General features: G+C 40.5%; 1 protein-coding gene across 1 annotated transcript in view; it reads left to right on the forward strand.

The window, feature by feature from the left end:
- The window catches only part of MLH1 (mutL homolog 1), a 47,265-nt gene that overhangs the window by 20,706 nt on the left and 9,822 nt on the right, over positions 1–16,737 (forward strand). Inside the window, exons 12-13 of the mRNA XM_012665300.1 lie at positions 4,303–4,676; positions 6,475–6,623. Of these exons, the coding sequence (XP_012520754.1) occupies positions 4,303–4,676; positions 6,475–6,623 (523 nt within the window). The remainder of the gene's footprint in view (positions 1–4,302; positions 4,677–6,474; positions 6,624–16,737) is intronic.

Below are 16,737 nucleotides of genomic sequence, written 5' to 3' on the forward strand. Positions count from 1 at the left end.
ACCTGGTCATCCCCACATCCAAGGACAGTTGCAAGCAGTAGGTGAACGGTGAACAGAAAGTGTCTGATACGGGGCCTGGCACCATTCATCTTATTATAATTGTCCAGGTTCTAAGTGCCTATAATTCTAAGTTACTTCCCTTTCCTGGGGCCATGGTTTTCCCATCTGTAAGATAAGCAGGTTAGATAATATGCTCTCCAGTCTCCCTTCCCAGGTCTGAGATGATGTGGTTCTGGGCAGCCCTTTATTCAGGGTGAGGATATGTTCATCAGGAGCACAACAGATGCCAAAACTACAAAAACAGAATATTTTCCTGTTAAATTGCACTGGGTCCTGCAAGCTGAAAGTGGGCTTCTGTGAGACAGTATTTCACAGAAAACTTTTTAAATTACCAAGCAGATGAATCCTTCCCATAAGAAAATTCAGTTACCCACCTGGAAAGAGCCTGGGTGGGAGATGGTGTGCACACTGAGCAGGGAGAGAGCGGGGCAGCACCACTGCCCCTGGAACCCACGGACCTGGAGATTGTTAGGACAGAGAGAGTGTGTCCCCACAGGCTGCTACTGGTGACACCTGACAGGGGTATGTGGCAGGTGGGCAGAGGGAGTTTTGCCTAGAAACCAGCCCTCATTCCTCTGTTACTTTTGATCAGCCCCTGGTACCAACATGAGTCCCAGGTCTTGTAGAGGTAATAAGTGCACCAGGCCTTGCAGTGCCCACAGACGAGATGAGGCCACACATGTTCCCAGTGAGGGTTTCTGTGTCTAGCCCGGTTAGTGCCCTTGGAGCAGTATCTGATACATAGGAAGTGCCCGAGAACTGTTAGTTGCTTTGAAATCTGTTGCTCGCTTAGCCTCAGTGCCCCTTTATTGCTCCTCTTACTCTGCCTCCTCCACAAATAGGCATTTTAGACTCCTCTGTGGGAGAGACACTGCACTGTGTTGGGTGCCTGGGGATGCAGTTTAGCTTAGCTCTGCCTTCACATAGGCACTCACAGTGTCCTAGAGAATCCATCCCATGAGAGAGAAAAGCAGACTCAGGGGAGTGTACAGGAGTGGTTCCTTTCCTGCCCTTGTGCAGTCAGGGGAGGGAAGGAAGGGACGTGGATGATGGGACCCGAAGGCTCAGTAGGAGTTCGCTGGGCCAAAGGGGAGGGGAAATGAAGAGTGTTTCTGGCAGAGGAAATGGCAAGGATAAAGGCCTGGGGCACAAGAAAACATGTGTTTGAGGATCTGAAAATTCAGTACAGTGGGTCTGGTGTTCTCTACCCCTACCCCCACACCCCGCCCCCTGGCTGCCATTAGAATCACCTGGAAAGCTTTGAGAAAATACTAATGTCTGGGTCCTCCCCAAACCAATCAATCATTCTTGGGTGGTGGGGCCTAGGCAGGTGCTGTCATGTGCAGCCCAGGGGTAAGCCATGGTGGGCCTACTGGGGGGGTGGCAGTGGTGGAGTTGAGGTGGCAGAGTTCAGACCAAATGGAGGGGTTTTCATCAGGATATTAAAGAGTTTAGATTTTAACTTGACGGGAACTGATGGGATCTGATTTGCATTTTAGAAGAGCTCTCTGGTTGCAATGTCAGAAATGGATTGAAGAGGAGCAAGATGGAAACTGCAGTGATTTGGGAAAAGTGGTGAGCAGGGCAGGATACGGGAAGTAGCTCCGTTCACTCATAGTTGAGAATCTAGAATTGAAGGACGTGGAAATGGGCCGGCTGGTGGGGAGTGAGAGGAGAGGGCCAAAGTGTGAGATGAAGATGCACAGCATATGGTCTGGCCCATGGCGACAGCCCTTTGCTCTGTCCCAGTTGAAGTCCAAAAGAAGAGATTTGTTAGAGATTGTGGAGTCTGTGGCTCCATAGGGAAAAGAACTTCTCAGCATGCCTCATCTTATCTTGGATGAGTCAGATTCATCTAGTTAGATTGTATTTTATTTTCCAATAAAACTTTCATGGTCCTGACCAGTGTGTCTTCAGAAGGAAAGTGCATTTCTACCTCAGAGACCTGCCTCCTTTGGTATGGTGATGCCGATTTTGTGGGCGCCTTATAAAGCATTGTTGTGGGTGGTGAGATCCAAACTGAGAGCTGTCCCTGTTCCTACAGGTTGTTGAGAGTACCTTCTCTTCATGTCAACAGCAGGTCACATTGGCTCCTGACTTTTGTGCCATGGAGCCATCTTTCTGGTCCCCAGCTTGTGCCTTGCCCTCCAGTGCCCAGGGCCAGCACATCAAAAGCCCTGGTTTGCAGTGAATCCATTTGGTATGGAAATCAGGAACCCTGGGGATTCTTGCAGATTTGTTCCAACTCTGTCATCTTGGATAAGGTATTTCACTTTCCCAGACTTTTAAAATTACCATCTGCGAAGTAGTTGTGTTAATTTCTGCTTCTCAAAAACCCACCTGTTGAAATTGCAAAGGCAAATGAGGTAAATGCATTTCAACCGTTTTAAATTGTCCTGGAGGAAAGGCTTTACCTTTTTGAACAGAGTTGCTACTTTATTTAACTTTTTATTACGAATAGTTCTAAACACTCATAAAAGTAGGTAATACAACAAATATCTATATGCTTCTCACCCAGCTTAAACAACCATCAGCATTTTACAGTATTTGTTTTTTCAGTCTCTCTCCCACTGGGGGTGGGGAAAGGAGTATTTTAAAGCACATTTGGGACAATTATTTCTTCCCTCATACCTCATTATTCATCTAACAATATTTTTTTCCTTACATAATCACAATGTTATTTTACACCTAGTAAAATTAATAGTAAGAGTATCATTTAATATCAAATCCATATTTAAATATCTCAATCATCGAAAAAAGATCTTTTCATAGTTTTGTTCAAATCTGTATTCTGTCAAGTTGCACTCATTATATTTGGTTATGTCTCTTAAAAATTTCTTTCAAGTCTTTGAAGCTAGAAAAGTCACTCTATTTTGTTGTTTCCATTGGCCCTGTGCTTTCTGTCATATTCCAGCAGGAGGCGCATAATGACTTGTTATGTCATTGTGGTGATAAGATTCATCAGTGGGCTCAGCTGGTGACAGCCTGATTCCCTCATTGTAAAGTTACCCATCAACATTTAGCTTAATGGTTTCACCATTCATTGATGACCAATTACCCAAATCAGTTATTTCGTTAAATCACAAGATTATGATTTTCTTATTTTATCATTTTTTTCTGTATTAATTGACTGTAATTCTTTTGTATAGAAGAACTTTCTCTCATTTGTTAGTACTATTTGATTACCCCGAAACATAGTTCATCGTAGAAAATAAGGCCAAATGCTGAATGCTATCCCTCTAGTTACCAGTTTTCAAAGGAAATGAGTTGGTGTCCTAGCAATTTCCAATGGTGCTGAGTGACTTTTTCCTTTCTCTTTCTCTGCCTCCTTCTCTCTTCCCCTTCATCACTCTCTCCCTCCCTCCTCACTTTCTCTTTTTCTCTCTTTCATTATTTTGTCATTGTTCTTAATAAAGCAACGTAGTTTAATCAATTTTAGTTATTTTTCTTTTGATGCTCAAATTATGCCATTTTAGTCCAATGGAAGCCCCTTGAAGCTCGTGCCTTCTACCTTTTGACCCAATTCCATTAGTCTTGATAATTTCCTTGATTCTGGCAAGACAAGATGTTGCAGGCATACTTTGTACTTTCCCAGCCCAGTCCCGGGTCTGGCCGTTTCTCCAAGGAGCTCTGGTTCATTTTAGTGGGAATGGTAGAGACTATAATCTGGGATCTGCGGGTCCTCATTGCTACTCTGTAGTCATTGCTTTTAGGCGTTTCTGGGGACAGAGCTGGGAAATATGTATATTTTTAAAAAGACAGTTGAATACTTGTTGCCAGGAGCTGGGAGGAGGGGGAAATGGGACATTATTGTTTAATGAGTACAGAGTTTAAATTTGGGGAAGATGAAAAAGTTCTGGAGATGGGTGGTAGTGATGATGTGAATGTACTTAATGCTACCGAGCTCTCACTTAGAAGTGATTAAAATGATAAATTTTATGTTATATATATTTTACTACAATAAAAAAATAGTCTCTTATGGCAACAAAAAAAAATAAAAATATGAAAATCTTACACTGATATTTCCATTTCAAGCACATTTTAAGATTGTAAGGATTTTTGCTTATTTCTTGAATTTTATACTTGTAAACCTTTTATATTCCAAAGTTTAGTCAGAATTCCTTCTGTAGTAATAATTCTATGCCTGGTTCTACCTTCTTTCTCCAATGCTGCTCCATTTGGGGACCTACACATCTATACTTAGTATTCTGAGTCTCCCCACTGTTTTCTTTTTTGATACAGACTTTGCTACCAGGACTTGGTGGCTCCTCAGGGGAGGTGGTTAAATCCACAACAAGTCTGACCTCATCTACTTCTGGAAATGGTGACAAAGTCTATGCCCACCAGATGGTTCGTACTGATTCCCGGGAACAGAAGCTCGATGCATTTCTGCAGCCTCTAAGCAAGCCCCTGTCCAGCCAGCCCCAGACCATTGTCCCAGAAGATAACACAGATGTTTCTAGTGGCAGGGCTAGGCAGCAAGATGAGGAGATGCTTGAACTCCCAGCCCCTGTTGAAGTGACTGCTAAGAATCAGAGCTTGGAGGGAGATGCAGCAAAGGGGACTTCAGAAACGTCAGAGAAGAGAGGACCCACTTCCAGCCCAGGCAACCCCAGGTACAGCCTTTGAAAAGTACCACTCGCCTCCTTTGCTCTGTAATAAAACTGCCTTTTAACTTTGGCTTTTCATAAACCATTTGCATTTCTCTCTGCCTGACTTTCCCTCTGCCTCCACTAGGACAGGGCTGTGGCCTCCACTAGTAAGGGGCTGTGGTCTTGTCACTGTTTGCCTTTGACCATGGCTTTAGCATCACCGACCATGGTATTCTTTGAAATAGCTTAAATGTCCACAGTTCCAGGCATTAGTTAAAAATACATCAGATTTTCCAGTAGTAGTCCAATTGAATAAAAAAAAAATCTGGAAAAAAGCAGATTTATCCTTTATTTTTAGTAAAGAATTTTGATAAAACCTCAACCCCAGACACGGCTAGAGAGAGAAGCCTAAAATATCCCAACGTTCTTTTTCATCCTACCCAAAGCTGCTTTCACTTTTTTCCAAAGAAACGTACTTTCTGAATCCAATTTGTAAAATGCCCTCAAGTATGGGAGCTAGCAGTGAAAGAGAGCTGGAGGAAAGGGGCGGGAATGGTACTAATAAAGATTGTCATTTAAATTTGAACATTTCCAGGGTACTCTCTATAGGTCCTCTAAGACATTATCTCACTGAGCTCTGTAAAGTAGGTATTCTTTAATGTGTACTCATATTAACCTGGAGCTCAAGTGAAGTCATTTGCCCAAGGCTGCACGTTCTGTTGGTGTGTGACCACCAAAACCCATGACACTACCTGGCCATTTGAACTTGGACGAGTTACTTAACTCCGTTTGCTCATTTCGGAATCAGCCTAGCAAGATGACTTCCAAGAATTTTTTCCAGAAAACAATAAAGGAAGCTAATATTTATCGAGCACCTACTGTGTGCCAGATACATACGTTCTCTCATTTAATGCTCTTTACAGCCCTGCAGGGAAAGTATTGTATTTGTTTATCACTTGGGGAACTAAGTGATATTTACCACACAACAAAGGAATTTTTTTAAATCCAAGATCAGATTGTATCACTCCTCTGCTGAAAATTTTGTAGTGGCTTCACATTACACTTGGGATAGAACCTAAATCCTTCCCCCCACCCTCCCTCCAGTCCTCCGCTTTCCCTCTCCCTCATGGTGCTTGGCCACATGCCTCTAGTAGCTAATCTGAACTGACTGAGCTTCCTACCCGCTTTGACCTTGATGTTCCCTCAGCCTAGGAAGGCTCTGGCTTCTTGTCACTCAGTTCTCAACTCAAATGTCATCTCTTGCCAGAGGCCTTCTTTGTCCATTTGGTCTAAAGTTCCCTCTCCTCTCACCTCCCCATTGTTCTATCATGTTACCTTGTTTTTTTTCTCATTGTATTTATCACTACTTAAAATAATCCTTTTTCTGTTGCTTTCTCTCCCACTAGAAGGTATGCTTTGTGAGGGCAGGTGTGCCCTGTCCGTTTTGTTCATTGCTGTATGTAGTTGGTATATAACAATGTCTGTTGGATGGATAGGTGGAGGAATGAACGAATGAGATTTGACAAGGTCAGCTTACTTGCTCAAGGCCCTGCAGCTCTATAGGACCAAGCTAGACTGCAGATTCCTACTTTGTGCAGCTGCGTGGCCAGCTCCTGGGATCTGGGGGTTGTAGATAAGCAGTGTGCTGGAGAACAGACTGATCTTGCTGGCTGGCACCAGCACAGGGATCCCTCCACAACTGTGTAGAAGCAGCATAGAAAAGTTGCTCCCTTCTCCAAAACGCAACACACAAAATTTGGCTAAGTTTAAAAATAAAAAAGAATAATAATGACCTGCCAGTGGTTCCTTTTTTCCATTGCAGAAAGAGACTTCGGGAAGACTCTGATGTGGAAATGGTGGCAGATGATTCCCGAAAGGATATGACTGCAGCTTGTACCCCCCGGAGAAGGATCATTAACCTCACCAGTGTTTTGAGTCTCCAGGAAGAAATTAATGAGCGAGGACATGAGAGTACGTAAGTGCTGAGACCTGCGTGGGATTCTGAGGCCCTAAACTGCTAACCTTAAGGTTATGGAAATGCAGAGTGGCCACTACAGTGTGCTAGGAAAACTTCTCTACCTTTACTAACTCAAAATAGCATCAGCTTAAAGACAATTTTTAATTGGGAGAGAAGGGGGAAAATAGTCTCTTTGTTTCAAATAGAATTAATTGGTATTCTCATTAAACCATAGGAGTCAGAATAAAGCAGTAATTTCAGTTTGTTTCTGTCTTAGCTAACAGCATAGTAATGATCACCAAAATTCTCATCTTGTGGAATGAATGGCATATGCTATTGCTGAAAGTGCACAGGCTTGGGAGATAGCTGTGAGTTCAGATTCTGACACTACCACTTCTATTGTGTGACCTTAGACTCATGACCTAAACTTTCCGTGTCTTGGGTGTTTTTTTTTTTCTCATCTGTAAAATAGGATTAATTTTACCCTTGAAGGTCATTGTGCTGATTAGAGATAACATGTAAATAAAACACTTGTTACAGAGTAAGGAGTCAATAGATATTTTTGTATCCTGAAGACAAAGTTAAATTATTATCATTTTCATCAGAACTAGCTTTTGAGAATACGTGAGTGTAGAACTCCATCTTGGGATGGACTGATGCACGGACTGGTGTGTAGTAACAAATTGGCCCTCACAACAATCCTTACCCCATTCCACTTTATGAGTCAGACAGTAATGCTCCAAATGTAGACATCATTGCCCAGGAGTCTAGTTGGCAGGTCTGCACTTGAGTCTGCATAATTCACCCATGACCTTTGTATTCTTCATCTATTATACATTTCTTCATTAAAATAGTCAAATTTTAACACCGTTACAGAGTATATCTCAAAATATGACAATCTGGATTAATTTTTGAAAGAAAATGAGTAGCTAAGGAGCAATCTGTATCATTGCCACTAATCCTTAACCTTTTAAAGTAGCTGCTTCTGACTCAGTGGCCTCTTAAATTTTTTGCGTCTCAGTTACTGCTTGTCTGAGCTAATTCGGGAAGGCATCAGCTTGCCTTTCCCTGTTCATGCTCTTCTTTTAGCGTCTGGACCTTTGTTTGCCTGTAGGAAAAGATATATAGGTTATCTCTCCACTCGGGCAGGATACAAACTTCCTGTAGCTAAGTATTTGCCAGTTGTAGAAGTGGCTGCCAGTTGGCTTCTGGTTTTTATTTCCATGAAGATTTGCTCCAGTTACTCTTTCCCTCTGTTATTAGCATTCAAGCTTGGAGCTTTTATAGCAATTTTAAATAATATAAGAAAGGTGGGCTGTTACTTGATTTATTTAACAGTCTTCCTCACAGTAGTTTCCATTGAGAGACTCCCTCATATTTGGAATTTACTGAGTTTTCCTTAAGGGTTTGTCTCCCTCATGCGAAACAGGCTGTTTAAAGTTATAGCTTTAATAAATCTTTAAATAGTATTAAACTGTTTTCAGTGCAATGTAAAACCAACCTGCATCAAGTTTGGTCAGGTTTGGAGTCTTGCCAAAGCTAAGATGATAAATCTAAATGCTTTAAAATTATATATTCATACAAGTTATCTCATTTAATTATAGAATAGTCTTGTGAGGGAGGCAGAGCAGATGCCATTACCTCTATTTTAAAGATGAGCAAAGTAGAATGGAAGATGGAGAGGACAGATTAGTTGCAACATCCCAATAATCAAAGACAGGCCCAGGTACATGCCTTGTTGGTGGTGGGTTGTTACTGGCAATGGCCTTCACACAGAAAGTCTAGCCCAGCATTTATCAGGACAAGCACACCATGTGATTCTGATCCCATAGACAGAGGCTGGTGTTTTCAAACATTCCAGACTAGGGTCTTACAGGGGTACTAGCTGTCCTAGATGTGGGGAGTAGACTGAGCAGTTGCTTTGGAGCCAGAGAACTCTGCTGAAACTCTTGCCACCTACACCATTCAGTGCCAGTCAGAAATTTTTTCACTTTTTTGGGCATGATTTTCTTGTTCTATAAAATGTGCTACCACTACAGCATTATTGGGCCGTTGTGATGAACACATAAGAAGATATCATGTGCATGCTTGGTAAGCTACAAGGCACTGCTCAAGGGGAGAGACCTCTGCCATGGGCCCTGCCCACTGGCACCTGGTTTACACCTATAATCCCAAACTGGGGTAAGCTGATTGTCTCTGAGTTGAATGCTGTACAGAGATTCATGTGAGGCTCAGATTTGGTGAGCAGGGCCACTAACCTTAATAGAAACAACAGCCTGGCTGCTCCCTGATGAAGTTGTTCCCCTTGGCCAGGAAAGAAGTAAGAGATACTTTCCTTGTAACAACATTCTTATTTGCATTTATTTGTGTGATTATTTCATCAGTGTGTTATCTGTGCAGGGATCGTGTCTAATTTAGTTCACCACCTCATCCCAGCAGAGTTCTGGCTTGTGTACTTAGTAGATAGTTGGTAAAGGAGTGAGTAAATGATTGAGAGGAGCAGCCTGGGAGATGAAGCCCTAGAATGTTTATCCTAAAGGGAATCAAATACTCAATTAGACAACTGTTTTGAGTCTGGGGATTTACCCATCCTTGCTGGGCACACTTCAGTTAACAAATGAGGTAGTTTTGGAAGGTCCAGTATCCAGTCAGGCATTCTGTAGAATTAGGTTCATCTCTAGAGATTAGTAATGACTGAACTTACTTATTGCTAATCCCTTAATTTTGATCTGTTAATTAATGAGGGTAAGGAATATCATAAGCTAAGATACTTCTCACCATTTGAATGTGAAAATTTGCTTACCATTTTTTGCCTCCAGATACCCACACTTAATTGTATTTTCTTGGTCTTTGGTAAACAGTCATGGTTCTAAATGTACATATTCTTAATACGGTTTGTCACCAGGTGAAAGTTTCTTTTGGTACATAAGATCAGTTCAGCAAACATTTGTCAAGTGGCAGGTATCTTCTCTGTACAAAAAGCATTGTGCCAAGCTCAAAGGTAGGAAGTGAGATGAGTTGAGCAGCCATGACTCTTGCCCTAAAGGTGTTGTGTAGGGATTGTTTAGTAAAGAACTGGCTGCAAACTGAGGTAGAATGAAAGAAATGATCTAACAGAGACATAAGGCCAGTTCAGCAGGAACCCAGGGTGAGACCTCTTAAGAGGACCAGGAGGGTGTATTGATCATCTCCAGCAGCAGCGAAGGCACTGACATATAGTACTGGAAGGCATCCCACAGGGCATTGGGGCTTCCACCATGCAAATGGGCATTAGGACTTAGAGGACTGGTTGCCCTTCTTTCAGGTTTTGCTTGCTGCTTCTCAGAAAACATGCTGAGACCCAAGGCCTTGGTTGTGAACTCAGATGTGTGATGTGGCTTTGAAGCACAAAAGGATTTTGTCCCATTTTGCTGTTCACAGAATGGCAGAGAAATGTCTACATACTAGGGCTAAGGGGACATATAGGTTAGGGATGAAATATAGGCCCTTTAAGTCCTGATAAGAGGCTGGGAAGAGGTCCAAGAAGCCTCACGAAACCCAATAAAGAAAAGTCCTGTGCTTGGTGAGCAGCCACCACCTCCTTTCCCTGTGCTGCTGGCAGGGCTGCACTTCAGTAGCTCTGAATGCGTCAGAACACTCCATGAACGTTCTGTGTGGAAAATCTCTGACCCTTTCCTAGTGAATTACACTGCTTTCTCTTTCCTCCAGTGCCTCATTATTCAAGATTATTTGATGTTCTCCAGCTTTTAAAATAATCATTTTCCGCCTACGCAGAACATCCTGTAGAGACATTGAGTTTCCAGTGGGAACAGTGGAAAACACTTTTCTGAAAATGAAGAAAATAATTAAGCCTCTTTTTATGGGGGGTGGGTGGGTAATCATTGCAGAACTTATATAACAGTATAAGAATTCACTTGTGGTGCCCAAGCTTAAAAAAAAGAGTGTAGTAAAAGCATGATATACAGGTTTATTGCTGTGCCCAGACCCATGCCCTATTTTCTTTAATCCCTCTCGCATCCCTCTCCTCCTTTTTCACTATAGTATTCTTTCTTCTTTCATTAAAAAAAAAAAATACATATATATATATATATATATATATGTTACGTGTACACACATGCAACATTTGCAGATATATTGGTAAATTAAAAAATCATATTTATGGCTGGGCATGGTGGCTTACACTTGTAATCCCAGTACTTTGGGAGGCCAAGGTGAGAGGATTACTTGAGGCCAGGAGAGTTCAAAACTACCCTGGACAACATAGCAAGACTTCATCTCTACAAAAAAAATAAAATTAAAAAGCTGGTCGGGCATAGTGGCACACACCTGCAGTCTCAGCTACTCAGGAGGCTGAGGCAGGAGGATCTCTTAAGCCCAAGAATTTGAAGTTATAGTGAGCTGTGATTGCGTTACTGTACTCCAGCCTAGGCAACAGAGTGAGCCCTGTCTCTAAAAAAATAAATAAATAAATAAATCATATTTATAAAATATATGTAGCATTTACAGAAAAAACCAAACGAACATTTGTGAAAATGCCACCTACTTAAGAAACAGAACATTACCATCACCTTTGTTTTTTTTTTATTAGTGAAAATTTATAGTTTTATTTATTTTTTTTATTTCAGGATATTATGGGAGTACAAACATTTTGGTTACATGTTCACCTTTGAAGGTCTTATGCGTTTCTTCCCTATTCTTATCCCTTTCCCTTCTCCTTTAGAGGTAACTACTCTAAATTTTGCGATTATTATTTCCTTCCTTTTTATTATAGTTTTACCACCTACTTTTATGCTCCTAAAAAATGTGTTTAGTTTTGCAAGCTGTAAATTTCATGTGAATGGAATTATACTGTAAGTTTAATTTTTCTGAAGTTTATATATAGCTACACATGTATTATGTTTCTGAGATTCATCCATCTTGTTACATATAGCTCTGGTTTACCTTTTTTGTATAATAGATCCCACTCCATGAATATATAGTTCATTCATTCTACTGTTGAAGGACAGTGGAGGGACTTACACGGCCTCAGTGCCCACCTCCTCATCCCACCTCGCTTCCCAGCCATGAGTTGATCAATGGCCCAGCACACTGGTTTGGAAGCTCTGCCGTAGGATAGATTAATATATTAATAGTTAGAAGAGTTACTCATGGGTCATAAAATGACAAATTGTTTTCCAAAGGGGTCATATTCGTTTATACTATCACCAACAATGTACAGAATTTGCATTTGCTCTACTTTGTATCCAATATTTTATATTGTCAGACTTTTTACCAGTTTGATGATTATGAAACAGTATCTGATGGTGGGTTTTATTTGCATTTTCTTGGTTACAATCAGGTTGAGTAAATATATTTCCTCTTCCGTTAAGTGCATGTTCAAGTTTTTTGTCCATTTTTATGTTGGATTTTTTATCTTTTCTAACTGATTTTAGAAGTTCTTAATATAGTCTAGATAATAATCAGTTACATTGAAAATATCTTCCCCCAGTTTAGGGATCATCTAGTAACTTTTGGTGAACATTTGTTTTATGAACAGAAATCCTTAGATTTAATGTAGGCAGATCTTATCAATTGTTCTTTACAGATTGGCTTTTCTTAGCTTAAGAAATCCTTCTTAACTCTTGAGATTATTAAAGTATGCTCTTACACTGTTTCCTGAAAGGCTCATACTTAAGTTTTTAACCCTCTGTGGAATTGATTTTTTGTGTATGCTGTTAGATTTGTAGTTTCCATGTTAATATAGGCATACCTTGTTTTATTGTGCTTCATTTTATTGCACTTCACAGATAATTGTGTTTTTTTATATATTGAAGGTTTGTGACAACCATACATATAGCATGTCTGTTGGCGCCATTTTTCCAACAGCAGTACTCACTTTGTGTCTCTGTGTCATATTTTGGTAATTCTCACAATATTTCAAACTTCTTCATTATTATTTTATCTGTTATGGTGATCTGTGCTCAGTGATTTTTGATATTACTATTGTAATTGTTTAGGGATGCCAAAAACCACTGTCACATAAGACAGCAAACTTAATCAATAAATGTGTATGTTGGGACTGCTTCCCTGACCAGCCATTCCCCCATCTCTCTCCCTCTCCTTGGGCCTCCCTATTCCCTGATGCACAATATTGAAACTAGGCCAATTAATAACCCCAAAATGGCCCTAAGTGTTCAAGTGAAAGGAAGAGTTGCATGTCTCTTATATCAAATCAAAAGCTAGAAATGCTTAAGATTATGAGGAAGGCATGTTGAAAGCTGAGACAGGCCAAAAGGTAGGCCTTTTATGCCCAACAGTTAGCCAAGTTGTGAGTACAAAGGAAAAGTTCTTGAAGGAAATTAAAAGTGCTACTCCAGTGCATACACGAATGATACGAAAGTGAAACAGCCTTATTGCTGATATGGAGAAAAGTTTTAGTGGTGTGGATACAGGATCATACAAGCCACAACATTCCCTTAAGCCAAAGCCTCATCTGGAGCAAGGCCCTAACTCACTTCAATTCTGTGAAGGCTGAGAGAAGTGAGAAAGCTGCAGAAGAAAAGTTTGAAGCTAGCAGATGTTGTTTCATGGGGTTTAAGGAAAGAAGGTGTCTCCATAACATAAAAGTTCAAGGAGAAGCAGCAAGGGCTAAAGGAGAGGCTGCAGCAAGTTATCTGGATCCAGCTAAGATGACTGATGAAGGTGGCTACGCTACCCAACAGATTAGACTATTCAGTGTAGACAGAACACTGTTCTATTGGAAGAAGATGTCAACTAGCATTTTCCTAGCTAGAGAGAAGTCAGTGCCTGGTGTTAAAGCCTCAAAAGACAGTCTGGCTCTCTTGTTAGGGACTAATGCAACTGGTGACTTTAAGTTGAAGCCAGTGCTCATTTATCATTCTGAAAATCCTAAGGCCCTTGAGAATTATGTTACATCTGCTCTGCCTGTGCTCTAGAAATGAAACATCAGAGCCTAGGTGACAGCACATCTGTTTATAGGATGATTTACTGAGTACTGTAAACCCACTATTGAGACCTACTGCTCAGAAAAAAAGATTCCTCTCAAAATATTACTGTTCATTGACAATGCACCTGGTCACACAAGAGCTCTGGTGGAGATGTACAAGGAGATGAATGTTTTCATGCCTATTAACATGATATCCATTCTGCAGTCTATGGATCAAGGAGTAATTTCAAATTGCAAGTCTTATTACTTATGAAATATATTTTGTAAGGCTATAGCTGTCATAGATAGTGACTTCTGTGATGGATCTGGGCAGTACATTGAAAACCTTCTGGAAAAGATTCACTATACTAGATGCCATGAAGAACATTCGTGATTTATGGGAGGAAGTCAAAATATCAACATTAAAAGGAGTTTGGAAGAAGTTGATTCCAAGCCTCAAGGATGACTTTGAGGGGTCGAGACTGCTGCAGTGGAGGAAGTACCTGCACATGTGGTGGGAACAGCAGGAGAATTAGAATTGGAAATGGAGCCTGAAGATGTGACTGAATTGCTGCAGTCTCAGGATAAAACTTGAATGTATAAGGAGTTGCTTCTTATGGCCGAGCCAAGAAAGTGGTTTCTTTTTTCTTTTCTTTTTTTTTCTTTTGGCCATTGAAATTCAATGACAAGAAAATAGTTTCTTGAGATGGAATCTATTCCTGATGAAGATACTATGAATGTTGTTGAAATGACAACAAGGGATTTAGAATATTGCATAAACTTAGTTGATAAAGTAGCAGCAGCGTTTGAGAGGATTGACTCTAGTTTTGACAGAAGTTCTACTGTGAGGAAAATGCTATCAAACAGCACCACATGCTGCAGAGAAATCTTTCATGAAAGGAACAGTCAATGGATGTGGCAAACTTCACTCTTTTCTTATTTTAAGAAATTGCCAGAGCCACCCCACCTGTCAGCCAACACTACCCTGATCAGTCAGCAGCCACCAAAAGTGAGGCAAGACCCTCCATAAACAAAAAGATTGCAACTTGCTGAAGGCTCAGCTGATTGTTAACATTTTTTAGCTAGCAATAAAGTATTTTCAATTAAGGTATGAACGTTGTTTTTCTCGACATAATGCTGTTGCACATTTAGTAAATTACAGTATAATGTAAACATAACTTTTATATGAACTGGAAAACCAAAAAATTCGTGTGACTTGCTTTATTATGATATTTTATGGTGGTGATCTAGAACCAAACCTGTGATATCTAAGAGGTACGCCTGTATCTACTTGTTTCATAATACATTGTTATTGTCAATTTGTTTGGATTTACCAAATGTTATTTGATCATAATTCTTTCCCTGAGACCTTTTATGGTCTGCCAGAAGCACATTGTTTAGTGAGTCCTTTGATGGCTATCTTAGTCCTTTTGGGCTGCTATAATAAATAACCATAGACTAAGTGGCTTATAAACAATAGAAATTTATTTCTCACAGTTCTGGAGGCTGGGAATTCCAAGATCAGTGTGCCAGCAGATTCATTGTCTGGTGAGGGCCACTTCCTCATAAATGGCACCTTCTAGCTGTATCTTTACATGGTGGAAGGAGCTAGCTAGCTCTCTGGGGTTTCTTTCACTGGGGCACTAATCCCAATCATGGGGGAGTGGGTTAGGCTTTCAGTATATGAATTTTGGGGGGACACAAACATTCAAACAATAGCAGTGGCAAACTGAGTTTTGCTTTGTCTAATTTACCCTTATTTTGAAAATATTTTTGTTGGGTTTAAAATTCCAGATTGAGGTGGGCTTGGCGGCTCACACCTGTAATCCTAGCAGTCTGGGAGGCTGAGGCAGGAGGATTGCTTGAATTTAGTAGTTAGAGACCAGCCTGAGCAAGAGCAAGACCTCATCTCTTGTTAGTTCTTTGAGGTATCTCCATACCACCTTCCATAGAGGTTGTACTAGTTTGCAGTTCCACCAATAGTGTTTAAGTGTTCCTTTCTCTCCACATGCACTCCAGCATCTGTTTTGGGACTTTTTAAGAGCCATTCTCACTGGAGTTAGGTGATATCTCATTGTGGTTTTGATTCACACTTCCCTGATGATTAGAGACGTTGAGCATTTTTTCATGTGTTTTTTGTCCATTAAGTCTATCTTTATTTGAAAATTTTCTGTTCATGTCCTTTGCCCACTTGTTAATGGGGTTGTTTGATTTCTTTTCTTGCTGATTTGCTTGAGTTCTTTGTAGATTCTGGTTATCAGCCCTTTATCAGATGTATAGCATGCAAATATTTTCTCCCATTCTGTAGATTGTCTGTTTGCTCTATTGATTGTATCTCATCTCTACTAAAAATAGAAAAAATTAGCTGGGTGTGGGGCATGTGCCTATAGTCCCAGCTACTCAGGAGGCTGAGGCAGGAGGATCACTTGAGCCCAGGAGTTTGAGGTTGCTGTGAGCTAGGCTGACACCACTCAACTCTAGCCTGGGCAACAGAGTGAGACTCTGCCTCAAAAATAAAAATAAAAATAAATAAAATTCCAGACTGACAATTATTTTTTCTTAGTGCATTGAAGGTATTCTATCATTTTCCGATTTCTATTGTTGCTGTTGAAAATTCAGCCAGAAGTGTTATATTTTGTTACTTAGTAGATAATCTCTCTTTTCTCTCTGAGTGCTTTTAAGGTCTCTTTTTTAAAATATCCTATAGCAAGCCAGGCACAGTGGCTTGCACCAGCAACTCAGGAGGCTGAGGTGAGAGGATTACTTGAGGCCAGGAGTTTGTGACCAGCCTGGGTGATATTGTGAGACCCAGTCTCTTAAAAAAAATAAAAATTCTGTAGTAACACTGTGTCAAGTATGGATTTTGTTGAGCTTCCTAGAGCTGAGGCTTGACATCTTTCATCCTTTCTGAGATAGTCTCAGACATTTTTTTCTTAAATGTCTTCATGTATTATCCTCTCCCTACCTTCCCCTCAACCTCTTCTGGAACTTGAGTTATATATTTTCTATCCTCCATATTGCATGAGCTATCTCTTCATACTTACCATGTCTTTATCTCTCTGTGCTGTATTCTGGATAATTTCTTTAGATCTACCTTACAGTTTATTACCTCACCACCTTTTATCAAACCTCTTGTTAAGTCTTTCTTGATTTTTAATTTCAATTATTGTATTTTCCAATTTTAGAAATTTTATTTAGTTCTT

Source organism: Propithecus coquereli, unplaced genomic scaffold, assembly GCF_000956105.1.
Source record: "Propithecus coquereli isolate 6110/MARCELLA unplaced genomic scaffold, Pcoq_1.0 Scaffold1, whole genome shotgun sequence".
Taxonomy (NCBI): Eukaryota; Metazoa; Chordata; class Mammalia; order Primates; family Indriidae; genus Propithecus; species Propithecus coquereli.